The sequence below is a fragment of the Prinia subflava genome, chromosome W (genome assembly GCF_021018805.1).
Source record: "Prinia subflava isolate CZ2003 ecotype Zambia chromosome W, Cam_Psub_1.2, whole genome shotgun sequence".
Taxonomy (NCBI): Eukaryota; Metazoa; Chordata; class Aves; order Passeriformes; family Cisticolidae; genus Prinia; species Prinia subflava.
The window spans coordinates 1991431-2006401 of record NC_086282.1 but is presented as its reverse complement, the minus strand read 5'-3'; the positions used below and the strand labels follow the sequence as shown (position 1 = coordinate 2006401).

The 14971-nt window shown below is 39.4% G+C and overlaps 1 protein-coding gene across 1 annotated transcript in view; it reads left to right on the top strand.

Annotated features, from left to right (window-relative positions):
• Positions 1–14971, top strand: part of LOC134563372 (FHF complex subunit HOOK-interacting protein 1A-like) — a 60710-nt gene that overhangs the window by 29246 nt on the left and 16493 nt on the right. Inside the window, 9 exon segments of the mRNA XM_063421257.1 lie at positions 6539–6556; positions 7667–7834; positions 9995–10074; positions 11894–11952; positions 11955–12029; positions 12032–12076; positions 12567–12997; positions 12999–13480; positions 13819–13934. Of these exon segments, the coding sequence (XP_063277327.1) occupies positions 6539–6556; positions 7667–7834; positions 9995–10074; positions 11894–11952; positions 11955–12029; positions 12032–12076; positions 12567–12997; positions 12999–13480; positions 13819–13934 (1474 nt within the window).

Sequence of the window (14971 nt, the reverse complement as noted above, 5' to 3'; positions counted from 1 at the left end):
TTTTTCTTTTACAGAGAAATGGGCGCCACGTTTGTTTGGAGTTCCCCCTCCCCAATTGAGCTGCAGCCATGCGGGGGCCCTGGGGTCTCTGAAGCCCCCAAAGCCCCACTCAGGGCAGGGCCAAAATAACTCCGCTGCCTTTAGGGCAAGTGGAAGCTCTTTCCTTTTAGAGGGGCAGTTGATTTTTTGTTTGGGTTTTGCCCTCCCACCCTCCCTCAAAAAATTTCTTCTCAAGGCGTCTCCAGTGAATAGGATTGGAGCTTTAAATGCCTGTTCATAACAGAAGAAAAATGAAAAGAAAAACAAAAAACAAATGAGCAACCTTTGTTGCCTTTTGCAGATAACACAAGTATTATTAATAATTCTATATTATAACTATCAGTTATGAGTTTTAAGTGTTATCTCAGTTCAAAAGATATTTGTTGATGATATATTGACTATATAATGTGAATTCACTGATATGATACAGTTATTATCACAATTCTATAGCCAGCTGCTGCTTCTTCTGCTTCTTCTTCTTCTCATGTACTTTGCTATTTGTCTATAATTGCCTGTAAGACACGTGTCACCCAAGAATTTTTTCCTTGTTTTCTAGCTGTCTATGCTAGTTTTTGCATTCATGATTTTCTAAATATTTTCAGATTTCCAGATAAGATTATCTGAGTTTGTAAGAATGCCTCCACTGTCCTGGCAGTTTGGGATGCAGTTCGAATCCTGGTCACAGACCATCTCAAGAGCCTACTGGGCTCAGAGCATCTCTACCCTGACAAATTTAGGAGGTGTCAATTATTATATTAGTTTTTTTATTATAAGATTTTTAAGAAGCTTGTTTTTAAAATTGATGTAAGGGATTCCTCTGCAGTTAGAGCTGGGCACTGGCCATGCCTTGGGTCTCTCTGGATGGGAATTGCCTGTTTGCCCAGATGTTTTAGTAAAAATTACATATGAGTTATTTGACTCAGCAATTTGACCTTTAAAGATAATAGCTGAATTCATCTTTGGAGTCAACCTGAGGCTCTCACCCGGGAGGGAGTTACAGGTTGTCACTGGAAAAGAAGCACTTCAGCTTTTGCAGTTCCTGGGCTGATCAAAATTATTATCAAAAAGATAACATGCAACAATGTAACATTTATGTTATGAACCTGAAGAAAAAGTAATTATGAAACCTGGATTGCGTCGGTGTGCTCACAGAGAGCCAACGGGCTCTGTCACCGCTGGCCCAGACACAGCGACAGAGTGTTAGGGGGTCAGTCTGCAAGCTCGCAAGCAGTACTGACTCCCGTGGGTTCTTTGCCTGGCAGAGGCTTATGCGAGCGATGGAGATCCGACGGGCAGTGGGAAGAAAGGAGGAAACAATTTCAGACGAACAGAGGGTTTATTGCAAACACCTCCTCAGCCCGAAACTGCTCGGGGGGAGAGGGGTGCGGGGGGTTTTTGTCCAAAGGATTTGGAGGGGGGACAAAGGGGGTGGCCAGCCAACCGGGGCAGGTTGCCAGGGGATACAGGTGTAATAGAACATCGCTTGGACTAATCAGGGGAAAAATAGGAGGGGTTTACAAAGGCGGGAGACATGACAGGCAGCTAACCGTGTGCCGCATGGCAGGTGCCGAAGTCATGTGAGTCATGTGAACAAAGGAACAATCGAGGGGTGGGATACAGGGAACCCAACAAGTACAAAAGTATAGAAAACCTAACCGATTAAATTAACACACTGCCACACTGGATGTTGAATTTAGACAATGGAGTCTCACAAGTTATCAGTTTAGGGCAGTGGAGTCTGACAAGTTTGTTAATTTAAGGAGAAGATGTGCTTGTGTTTTATCATTAGCAGGTTCAGCAGTCGTGTTACCCATGACCTTTGAGGACTGAGAAGGGACACTGCATAGCCTTAGTGGCTGTCACATAGACTGCAAAGATGACCGTGTGGTTGAAAATTATGGAGACAACAAAAGTCCTGTGTCAGCAGCATGGTCCTGTTTTCATCGATCTTCGAGTCACTCCCTGCTTCAGACTTCAAGAAGACATCCAGTGATGCCAAGGATCAACATCTTGTCTCAATGGACTTTTCCTTTTCATGTGTTTTAATATTATAGTAGATGTTGTTTCATTTAAGTTTCCTACATAGATGTAGTTGTATTTTAGGTAATATTTCACGTGCCTTCGGTGTATGTTTTGTAGTTATTAAAGGCTGTTGTTTCACTTTGTGGTTTTTGCCTTTGTGGTGATTGGGATCATGTAGATTTCTTGGAGTCAGATATCTTTTATTGATATTTTATTAATTTTATCATTCTTATTATTCTTTTTCTTTCTAGGTGACATCCCACAGGTATCATGGGCCAATTGAGTGAACGATGGTCCAATCCTGCACATCCTGCAATGGGTCTCTGCCCCTTCAAACATCGCATGCATTTTTGCATTAAAAAAAAAAAAAAAGTGTCAACCAGGTTGTCCAAATAATTGGAAAAATAAATCAGTTTGCTGTTGCAGGTGTGATGCAAGGACCACCGAATTTTACTTAAAGGCAGGCAAAGCCCTTGTTACCTGAAAGGATGACTCCTAGAGTGATGGATCTTGACAAATTAGACTGCCATTTTTGAGCAGGCTAATGATGTTTTGTTTTCTGTATTAGAATTAGCAAGTAACAAGGCGTGGTACATGGATATGATTTTGAAGAGTCTAACAGCAGGTGCCAGAGAACTTCCCTGACCATTTAAGTTGGTGACCAGTGGAAGTTCTATTTAATGATTGATTACTAAAGGGACTTCTGGTGTCATGTTTGTCTTTTTTTCTCTTACAAGGGCCCTGCAGGAGAGGACACAGACACAGATGCCACCCTCAGCAAAAACTAAAAGGGGGAGATGTGGGCCTGACATTGGTCTGAACTTAGGCTTCAGGCTCTGCCAGTGTCTGTGTGAAAGGCAAGCAAGCAACTTTTTCATGTTAGCCTGAGAAATCTAAAGGAGGAATTCAAACAAACCTTGGGAAGTGAGAAACCATCTGCAGGTGGTGTTTTTTCCAACATGTTTACTGGAAAGAAATGTTTACATAAGGGTGTAGACACTGAATAACCAATCATGTTCTTTGTACTGAACTACTCTATAAAAGTAGAATTTAGAAGAATAAAGTTTGCTCTCATCTTTACCATCATGGAGAGTCATGTTGTTATTCCTGTGCTGTCTGAAAATCAATAACGACAGTAAAGAATCTATGTGAATGGTCTAACACAGTGAGCGTAATAAATTAAACTGAACTTGCAATGACAGTAATTTCTAGCTCTTTGAAATTACTTGGCAGAATAACTTGTAAAAGCTGGATATCTTTACAGTGTTCTGCCTCACCATCTAATCAGTCATCAGAGGAGGCGAGAAAAGATTTGCGGAAAATTATTACATAATTATAGGAGGGTATTACATGGCTAAAAGTGGCCTTCTCTTCAATAATCTCCAGTCAAGTATCTGTCTGGCCATGAAGACTTTCAGCTAGTCTTTTTCACTGCAGTTTATGTCTCAAAAAAAGATCTGTAACAGCTGATTTTGTATAGAAAAACATATGGATGAGGCTTTTTTTAGTGGTATTTTTAGATAGACACTTTATATGTATATTGAAAAAAAAATCCAGCAACTTTTAATTGTTATGTTTGTGGGTAATCAAAATAAAAATGGTAGAGTACTGGTCTGAATAATGCAATGGACAGGATTTTTTTGTTGGTTTTTTTTTATTATTATTATTATTATTTTTAATCCTTTAGTTTTATTATAAGAGCAGAGATATCCCTGGTCTCTGCCATTAGCAGAAAGGATCTAATGCAAGGGGTGCATCTTGTGGATTTCTATTTTTGCTCTTGAGGAAGTGGTGGATTTTACTGTTGCTGAAATACCTTTATCAAAAAGTATAATCAGAACATACCTTGAAATTTAATCAAAAACAAGCTTGAAATTTAATTACTTAACAAAGGGTTTTTCTAGAAAACTACCATGTCTCAATTTTATTAGTCTCCCTTTGTTACAGTATTTTTCTTGACATTTGAATCATCAAAGGTGAAGAATTTTCAAATTAAATAGCAGATTTTTGTAAGTTTTGGCTTGCTATTTATCATCTTTTCAAAGATGTTCAATTCTGAGGGCTAGTAGCTAAAAGCTTACTTGGAGAAATGATACTGTAATCAATGTTTACAATAACAGTTTTTGTAGAGCTGCCTCAGGATTTGACTGTAGTAGACATACTTGACATGGGTAGCACCAGTTTAGTTCTCTGGGAAGGTTTGTTCTTTTGTTGTTTATCGGAGTACTGATTTGAATTTATTAATGATTTCTCTCTTCCCCCAAATCGGTCTCACAAGGCATTTGTTTAAGAAGAAACAGCCAGCAGGTAGTCTGAATGGAGCTTAATAGTGTGGCTTTGGTAACGTAGAAAACAGAGATCTTCAATTATAACCACACAAATTAAACCAGTCTCACTTTCAACACTCCATGTTTTACGTATGATGCAGTCTGTCACTGTGAGCCTCATTCAAAAAGACACACGGAGCCAGGAATTTGGGAGAGTAGAAAAGCAGCAGGGGAGAATCCCCGCTTTGTTTATTACCTCCTATTATATACTTTTAGCAAGGTGACCATGGATTGGAGAGTGGTATTCCCACCTCTCAACCACATTGGTCAAAGGGACTGTCACACAGTCATTCCTTTCCAAGGATAAGAATGTGAAACAATGATAATGTTTACAAAACATAACTGCTGTGTCCCTGAAATGAGCGTGAGAAGGTGAAAAACCTTCTGCTTAATATGAACGCTCAGCAAATTAGGAAATCTCATGGTAACAGCAGTCTGTAGAAAAGGTGTGCAGAGTTAAAAGGATATTTGCCAGAGCTGTATTTAGCCTCGTCTAATTGATTTCTCCAGCGTCCTTCTCCAGTTAATTGCAAAAAGAGTAAGTTCTCCAGAGGCTCAATCAGAGCAGACTAATGTATCCCATAGAGTAAAAGGAAAATTAGCCTCGTGGAATTAAAATTGGCTTTCATTAATACTTCTGTAAGTGCCTTGAATCTTCAGAAGTTTCACCATCAGATATGCTAAAAGGGAGAAGTAAGCACAGAATGCGAGGTAGCAAAATAAGATACAGTAATTGTAAAAGCACAGACATCTGCTTGCCAGATTAATCCATCTTTTTCCTAAGCTGCATACCTGGCTTGCATTTAAGTGCCCAACAGCAATATTTTTGTTTGATTTGCCCTGGCAAGGAAGCAGAAGGTTAGTCTCCTTGCTGGTTTGTAGGGACAAGTTGTACACAAAAGCCCACTGAGAGAACACTAGAACTTCCAGAACACGATGGCATAAAAATTGCTTGTGCAACTTTAACATGCCTGCTTTGAGTGTTGCACAGGGATCCTGCAAAATAGACCCTAGCTTTATTTACTGAGGAAATTTGAAGGTGTTGTGGATAAGGCAATGTGTTTTCACTGAAAATTGAAAAAGATTCTGACAAATCCATTTAAATCTTGACAAAACTTAGTCATCTTGTCTCTTTCTTGGAAAATGGTTAATCAGATTCACCAATTTTTTTTTCCCCAAGAAGAAATAAAAATTAAGTGTAATGTGGTACCCTTCACTAAACCCCCTCATTTTAAAAAAATAGTATTTAACAAGATTACAAGTAACTCCGTTTTGAACTATTAGAGCTTCATTAATCATTGGTTGGTTCTTCTAACTCTGCTTAGTGGTATCAGTGAAGTGTTGGCTATTAAACATGATTTCATTTTTTGTCTAGTGCCCAAGCTGTCAGGAGCACTGTACACACTCTCAGAATGTAACATTTCTTTTCTAAGCTGTTCTCCAGCTGGCTTTCTTCTTCTGCTGCTCTTTGTTTCATTCATAATATGCACTTTGAAAAGCATATGGGTTTCTCTCACTGATAGAAATTGTAGGATGAGTTGTCCACAGAGTGTGGGTTTTAGAAAAAGGTCACTGCCCTTGTGAATCTGCTGGCTTTTCTTGCTTTCATGTACAACTGCAGTATTTGATACATGTATGTTCTGTCAACAAACATTGGTGAAACTTGCAGCCAAGAATGTGCTTCCTTTTCCCCATAAAGGATGAAGTGACCTGGAAACGTAAGGATGTATTACTTCTGTCTGACCTTTCCTTGGCAGAGAGTTTAAACTTGTCCATGAACTGTATGGTGTCATAATTATGTCACATGATGGATTTCTTGGGCTTTGCTTTTTATCACTCACTGCTATATTAAAAAAAAAAAAAAAAAAAAAAAAAGGCAAGAAAAGACAGTTCTTAGGACAACAGACACCAACTTTCACCAGAAAGCTATTCCTTTTTACACCACAAGTTCCCAAACCTATTCCAAGAAAAAAAAAGTTTCTGGAGCTGGGCTGCTTCTATTTCCTCATGAAAAATTTGACTGTTGCTGCTTCACTGGTACTTGGTTTCTAATGCCAAAAAGAGCTAGTATCCCACTGTATGAATGATAGTGTAGCTGAGTATTAGAATAAAGCCTCAGACTGAGAGTGATTCAATGACCTTAGCTTTAGAGCTTCTCTCTCCATAAGGTCTGCAGGCTGTGTACCCCATTCCTATATTCTGTGTAACCACCCAGAAGCAGCTTGTGATCTTAAATGCTTTAAAGAGAATGTTTGCATCATGACATTACTGTGTACATGGCTAACATGCAGCATAATGGAACACATTTACAGCATGTTAGGTAAATGTTGCCCTTCTGAGTATTTTCTAAATCCTCTTAGGTCTTAAGTGACAGCTTTGATTTTTTTTTTAAATAAAATCAGTCTTTTCATTTATCCAGCTCACTTTGGTAAACAAAAGATGTTTAATACTTCCTTTCATATAGACAGAATCTTGTATTTAAGGGTTTATCTTTGTGCACTTAAGCTTATTAGATTCCTGGGTAACTGTTTAAAAAATGCTGACTGTACATGGTGCAGAGGTGGGCTTTGGAGTTTTCTGTGCTTTGCCAGTCTGTTCTGTGAATAGATAATCTCCAAGGGATTGCAAGAAGCAGAGCAGCGTGGGTTATGGTATGCAAATGTCACATAGATCATGAATTCTATTTTGATCTACTAATAGTAAGTAGGGAAGATTTGGGTTAGGCTTTATGTGTGAATATTTTTGTATATATACTTCTTTTAAAAATTGAGTAAAATGAGAAATTGTGGCAAAATAAAAAGAAGGAAAATCATGACAAAATTCTGGACGTCTATGGAAATTTTCTCTTTAAAACTTCACGACCATGACTTTGTACTGTGCTTTGATTCTGCTCCAACATTTATTTTTAATTAAGTGGTAGATGCAGGCATTCACAACATCTGAAAATGCTTCTGAGGGACAACAGAAGTGTGATGCAAAGGAGATGACATGGGCAGAAAGGGGATCTTCTAGCATGATTTGGTCCTTTGATTTTGACTGTGTGTGAGATCTGGGGTGTCAGTTTGAGGGAGGATGCTTTTTCCTGGGGATGCAAGACAGGTAGGAAATGTGTTCAGAATGCTTGCGAGGCAAATTTAAGAGTGAAGACTCAGTCTTTTTGTGGCAGTGTTATGGATGGAGAGCTTTGCTGGATATACCGTTGCAGAGGATGGATGAGTGGATGTTTTGTGTGTGCAGTATGTTTGTGTTTGCAGCATTTACATTACTTTTGCTTACAGATGACTGTGGAGGAAGTGATGACTACGACTGCATACCTGGATCTCTTCTTGTGCAGCGTTTCAGAGCCAGCCCTTCTCAAGATTTTCTTCCGCTTTATTTTGCTGCACCAACATGAGAATGTTCATATCCTGGATACATTTACCAGCAGAATCAACACACCATTCCAGGTAAGACCAGCAGAAAGGAAGTTCAGGTACTCAGCATGGATGTAGGTTCAACATTTAGGTGGGAGATTTCATATATTACAGTTGGGTACTTGTTTAACTAGGAATTTTCTCTCCTCCACTCAATGGTATGATTTCTCCACCCTCTCAATTTTTTGTGTGTTTTGACATTTAGCAACCACTATACAAAGCTAATAACCCTGTGAGGTGGTTTCACATATGTAGGAAATGGGATAGAGGTAATGAGAGCTTCTGGAAGTCTGAATCCTGTTGGAAGATAAAAAGTAAATTTGGAAGCATTTTTATTCTGAACAGGACTGGATTAGTGCTATGACAGATAACTTTCTCTAGGAATTATACTTGTGGTGAGGAGCATTTCTGATCTTTGGAATTTTGCAAAGCAACAAGCATTTTAAAATAATCTGTCTGGGGAAACAATGGGAGCCCTCTAAGAATGTCTCCAAATGGATCCCAGCTGTTAATTTGCTGATGTATTTCTCAGGAATCTATAGTCTGCATTACTGTAGCATTTTTACTTAACTATGATGTTGTCTGCTTTATTTGATTAAAAGAACACGCTTTTTTGCTCAAGTGATGAGGCTGCTGCTTCCTTCTCTTTGCCTTCACTCCCTTGTGCAGTAGGGTTTATCTCAGGTTTGTGCTGAGTCCCTTCTGAGCCTAGGCACAGTGCAGCATGGTGGCTGGAGAACTGCCTGCCAGAGAGGGTGGTTACCTTTGGATAAAGCCAGCAATTGCATCTTCTGGATGAGAAAATTATTACTTGTTGCATTGGACTACCTGAGTGAGCCTTGTTTGACTGGCAGCCTTGGCTGACTCTTGGGTGATGCAGAGCTTCATGGATGAAATCAAGAATACTGTTTTAGTGCAAGTGAATGCTTAGAATGTGCAGTAATGTTTCAGAGAAGCCAGAACACCAGCATGTGCATTAAATTTGTGTATTAGGGACAGTAGCTTTAGCTGAAAATTGTTTTGAAATGTAAGTGCATGCAAATATCGATATATGCTGCTGTTCTTGCATCTCTAAGATGGATTAACTCTGAAAACTGAAACAGTTATGTCAACAAAAATGCAAATGCTGTTGTCTCTGCTAATCATTAATTACTGTTCCATAGGCAAACAAGATGGGAATTGTAAAGAATTCTGCAGTCCTGAGCAACTCAGGATCTCAGCCAAAGTGGTTCTGTGATGCTAAGAGTTTTCTGCAGTATAGCTCAGCCAAGTGCAAACATAGCACAAAAGCTGTGTACATTACTATTGATGAAAATACTGATTATTAATTCACAGAGATAAACTTATTTAGAGACAGGTGCCTGAATGGACTTGTAGAAGTACTATCCTCTTTGTTTCTTGAGTGTATTTTAAATCTTATCTTTTTACACAGTACAAAAATAGGCTTGAATTTAGTTATTCAGAAGATTCCAGATTTGCAAATGGTTGCAAAGACTAATGATTACTATTTCCCTTTAAACTGAAATTTCTTAAACACAGGATAATTGGAGGCAGTAGAAGGTGTTTTTGAAGTTTCATGTAATGAAGAAGGGTTATGCTTGACTCCCTGTAAATTTCACAGAGGAAAGGAGATTTCCTGTTTTTCTCCTATGTCCCTCTGCCAGTTAAAAAACACCTTTCATGCAAGAATCTGACTTCTTCCAAAGGCTTGTTGTGGAGCTCTTCAAACATTCAGCTTCTTATGTGCAGAACACTAATAATTTCTTATACCTAAAGCAACAGAAACCTGAAGTGATTTATAACTTTCCATTCAGAAAAGACCTTTAGTTGGTTCAAATTCTGTGTCAGAGGTAAAAACTAAAACACTGTATTGGAAGTTACAAGGTTCCGTTCACGCTAAGTCAACTTAAATTAATAAATTTGAATAATATTTAAGACTGCTTTTTTTAATAGTTTATTTGAAGGAAAATTCTGTTTAAGATTTTATTTTGTTAAAATGTAACATACTACATGTATATCTTTAGACAACTTGAAAAAATCATCTCATGGGGTGCTGACTAAATGAAATATCTTTCTAAGAGTGTCTTATAAATCATGATGTTCTGGCAGAGCCATTTTGTAATGTAGTATGCAGGGAAGATTGGAAAGATAGAATTTCCAGATCAAAAGCTGACAATGTTTATAATTTTCCAGCTCTGTGTGGTCTCCTTGGCGTTGTTCAGAACACTCATTGGCTTGCATTGTGAAGATGTGATGTTACAGCTAGTTTTAAGGTAAAGCCCAAACTCTTTTTTTCCACTCTTCATCCTAACTCTGGGACATATGGTCTCTGTCTGTGGATGCAGAGCTGGGTGGGTGTAACGGGATTTCTTAGAGAATATGGGCATGACGTGTTACAGAATGAAGTTTGAGCTATCCCAAACTAGACCTAGGGTTTGGGCCTGCTGGGCCTCAGTTTTTGGGCCTGTGTAAAAGTAGATAAGCTTGTGGGGCAGTTAGAATTTAGGTTAAGGTGTGTGCATGCATTAGATAGGATAGTTAGAGTAGAATCACGGTAGCTGCCTTAAACTGAGATTGTTTACATTCTTTTTCATGCTGAATACCAATTAGAAAACACCTGCAACTGTAAACTATTTGAAACTGTATATAACCAGCCATTTCGGGAATAAAGAGGAGAACGTATGATTTCACCATATTGGTTGTGTTCTGCGTTGCTCTGTTCCAGCTTCCATATAGTTAATAGAGACCCTGGTTTCAGGTGGGAGTTCTCCAACAGAGCAGAAATCCAAGTAACTACAGAGATAAGAATATTTATGGTCCCAACAAAAGTCTACCAGACCTGACAAAGTTTGATTTACATCCTGAGATCTCCAGAGCAAGAGATTTTCTTGTGATTTATTTCTATAAAAGCGAAAGAAGCTAAGAATATATTTATCACCTCCATAGTCCTTATTCACTGCTTCTAAATGCATAATTTTTCCCTCCTGCATGTTTTCTCTAGTGTATTATGCACTGTGATATAGACCTATATTTGCAGCTTCCACTCCTGTTGTTTTCCACCTCTTTTATTCCTCACTCAGTGAGAATACTTCATGTTCCTGCACTATTTTAGGTAGATTAAGTGATGTACTAAATGCAGTGATAATTTTTGTTTTTAATTTGTGATTCTATACATTGCTTCAAAATACAATTTGAGTATGTTTATTAGATGAGAACTGGTTATTTATTTGGAAATATTGGTGTAACTGACTTGGGCTTTTAGCATTGCAGATCACATGAATATTCCAGATACTGTCTGTCCCTCCACCCACAGGCATTTAGGTGAAATTCCCTATAGATCAGGCAGTAGTGCCTAGAAATACTGCTAGGACCTCTGTGAACACAAGTACATCACCACTCCGGCATTAGAGTGCTGTGGCTGATCTTTTTGTTTATTTAGGGAATCCTTTAGAATTTATTTGCATTTTAAATAGTAGATCATTGGTGCAGTTAACACTGAGGCTCTTACAAGAGTGCTTTTAAAAAGTAAAACAAAAGTGCTCTAAAGAAGTTCAACTTGAGACTGTGCTTTCTCTGTTCCTTAGCTTCCTCTAGCTTCTTCCCTCCTCTGCCTAAGAGCTCAGTCTTGATCTACTGCAGTAAAATTAATGGATGACCCTTCCCTCCTCTTTTTTTCTGGCTGCTTGCCTGGCAAACTGCCTCTCTCTGCATTTCCCAGGAAAACAAATAAATTGAGGATTCTGAGACAGAATGCATTCATAGTCAGACCAAACCATTCTGTTGGCCTTTGACATCTCCCTGTCCACACTCCCTCCATACTTTCTTACAACAAATTTGCTCTGACTTGCAAAGGGTTCCCTGTTCTGATGCAACTGTCTCCTATCTCTACTCACCTTGAAAGCTCCTCATCAAACCAAGCATCACAATATGTGTCATGGTTTCATGCTCTTGAGAGGTTTAGAAAATAGATCACTGTAAATACTATTGTTTCTTTTCATTTGAGAAGTCAGGAAGGCGGGAAGGGAATTCTGTGTGTTGTTGCTTTCTCTAACATAGAAGGATGATAAGTGATGCTGGACACTGCTGTTTCAGGTATCTGATCCCATGCAACAACATGATGCTGAGCCAGCGGCGAGCTGTGAAAGAGACAGACACTCTGTATCTGCTGCAAAACTGCTGGCCCTGACACCTCTCTGCTGCTCCACTGGAATCACTTTGGCACTTGAAAGCCTAGAAAAGACTATATTCTCCGTAGAAAAACAGCATAAACGAAAGGTAATTGGTGCTTGGGAGAAGAGCAAATCATTAATTGAGTTTGATCTGGTAGCACCTCATGGGTGGAATTGGAAAAGTATAGAAGAGGAAGGAAATGTGATGGGCAACAGTAAACTGGGCAAGCCTGGACTAGAAAGTTTGTTTAATTCCTTCCATATGTCCAGGTCTATTGAAACCTTATTTTAAAAGCTATCCACCTTGAATACGCATTCATGACAATAGTGTACTGATACATGGCAGCAACTCTGGCTGCTTCAGAGTGATTGCTGCATTAAGGTTTGAATGCAGGCTGCTCTTATAGAAATCTTGAGTTACAGCTCTGTCTTTGCAATAGAAAAAATCGCAATAGTGCATTTATGAGAAAATCTCCATTGTTGTGCTTTGGTCTTCCTGCCTGGTTAAAGGCTCTCCCTGCAATATCTTAGTGGATGTCTTGCTGGAGAAAATTTGATATACTACTCTTGATACAAGTCGTTGTCTTTACTTCCAGATCCTGGTAGATGCTCTTCTGAATCTGCTTGCATTGTGGAATATGGAAGGGCTGTGGAGATCAGCTACTTGCAGTACCTGGGGGAAGCTCAAGAAGCCATCATCCAGTGCATGAAAGATTGTAAGGTTTGGTCTGCCTTGTATGATGGAGTAAATCCTGATCCAGACATCTTTATCCAGACGCTTGCAGAGGAGAATGGTACAGATGTGGAACACTCCATGTTTCGGCTCCAGCAAAGGACACTGAGCTCATGTAGCTCTGCTCAAGCAACTCCATTCAATGAGAAGATGCCGCTGGAGCTAGAATGGGATGATAGTTATGACACAGGGATTTTGCCTGGTTCTAATGTGAGCTCACCACAACCGTATAATGATCTGGGAAGCACAGAAATGCAGCCACCTGCAAAGCCACCAAAACACATTCAAAAAATGAAAAAAAAATGCCATTATGCTCATCAAAGGCTCATACATAGAGGAGTCAGACTTTCAGTATGTTATGGTTTACAGGTTATGTGCCCAGAAGGATACTCAAGATGATGACAGCTCTAAGGAGAAACCTTTAAATGTAACCAGAGAACACAAGGTGCAGAGCCAGACTGTAGTCAATGGGTGTCTTGCAAAGACTCAGCTGGAAATGGACTTGGATGAGCACAGTAAGAGAGATTCAAGCTCAACTAAAGGTGTAATGAGAGAAAAAACAAACCAGAAAATGACTGAGATTGATCCACAGCCAGACTTAAAGATTTCTTCTCAGGAGGAAGATTGTAACTTAAGTGTAAAACTGCTGAGCACAGATGGTGAGGATTTCATTGCACAGTATGACAGAATTATTAAGGAACTGGATCCAAACAATGCAAGCTTGGAGGAGCAGAAGTTGGATGCTCCTCATCCTGTCTCTCCAGCAGAAGAGGAGGACTTTGAGTGTTGCCATGAGCTTTTCCTGTATGCCAAGTGTTCATATTGAAGAATAGGCAGCCTTTCTCACGCCTGTTAAGGTAAACACTGGCTGTTTTTAGCTAACTGTGTCTCTTTGTTTACATATTTCTAGATGGGAGGAATAAAGGTAATAGACAGTTAGTTTGGCCAGTGGAATTGAAAGGTGGGACTTTGGTCCTCCAATCAATGGACATCATAGGAGGTGTATATAAGTTTCTTTTTGTAAATAAAGGAGGAGTTCCTGCCTCCTGCCAGGATCTGCTCACAACCCAGAAAATGTCTCCTGAGTCCCTATCTTATCGTCAGGATCAGCTGCGACACTTTGAGAATTTCTCAGCAGAAACCCCTTCTGCAGAAAGCATATCTCCCTTTGGACCAAAGGAGGATGTCTCTCCCAAGCACTCTCCAAAAAGCCAGAGTGCTCCATTTACAGGTGGAACGTCCTGTTATTTACATACATAACAAATATAGGAAGGCATGGTGACTAAAGGTGGCCAAAAGAGATCATACTGTGTGGCACACAATACAAGCATAGAGCAAGGAAGAGTCCTGGCACTAAACAGGGTAATAACCTAAATAGCTGAAACCACTCCAAGGAGAGTGAAATATAATGTGAAAATACAGCAGAGTCATCAGTGTGGTGAAAGAAAATGGTAGTGTTTCGGGGGGTTTTTTTCTTGGTAATTGTTTAAAACATTGAGCAGGGGTTATGTTGTTTGTATGTGAGAGCTCTGTCACTCCAGAGGAAGCTTTTTCAGTTGAAAAGTGTTCAGAGTAGCTGTTTTAATATACAGAGCCTGGGTAAATAATTTGTTTTTCTGTCAACTTTCATCTCTGATGGGATGGATGCAACATCACAGTGCTCTTTTTCCTCTCTCTGCTATTCCACATTGTAGCAGAAGGTGTCAGCACTGGTGCCATGTCTGTACGTGCATGTCTCCCTGCTCTGCCCTGGTATCCTGTTCTGCAGTGTCAGGTCTGCCCTCGCTATTGGCATGCTTTTCTGTCTAGTGTCAGGCAGCAATTAAGGATTGTTCTCTGCTGACTGTCCAAGCTGTTCAGGAATGACATTACTACTGGAGGTCAGAGTGGGCTTTTGATCTGTATTTGTGCAGCTCCTTGCACTGCAGGCTCCTGGTCTTTAATTAGGACTCCTAGATACCAGAGTAATGCAAATAATAAAAAATAATCACGTACTAGGTTTCCTCACCCAACACAAAACCTCTATAAGGTGGCTTCTCATTCATTTGGAGGAGGTAAATGTATTTTCATTGAAAAGCAGCCCTTTCTGGTCAGCTCTGGCGAGAAGGCTTGGCACTGTTTCTTAATTGAAAAATCCAATCTGTTTTTTAACTAATTTTCTATTTTTGCTGTAGTGGCAATTTCCTTGTTTCCAAATCTCTGTTTCCCATTATCTGCTGTCAAATGTAGCTCAAAAATGTTCTCTCTGTCTCTCATTCTTCATTTAGT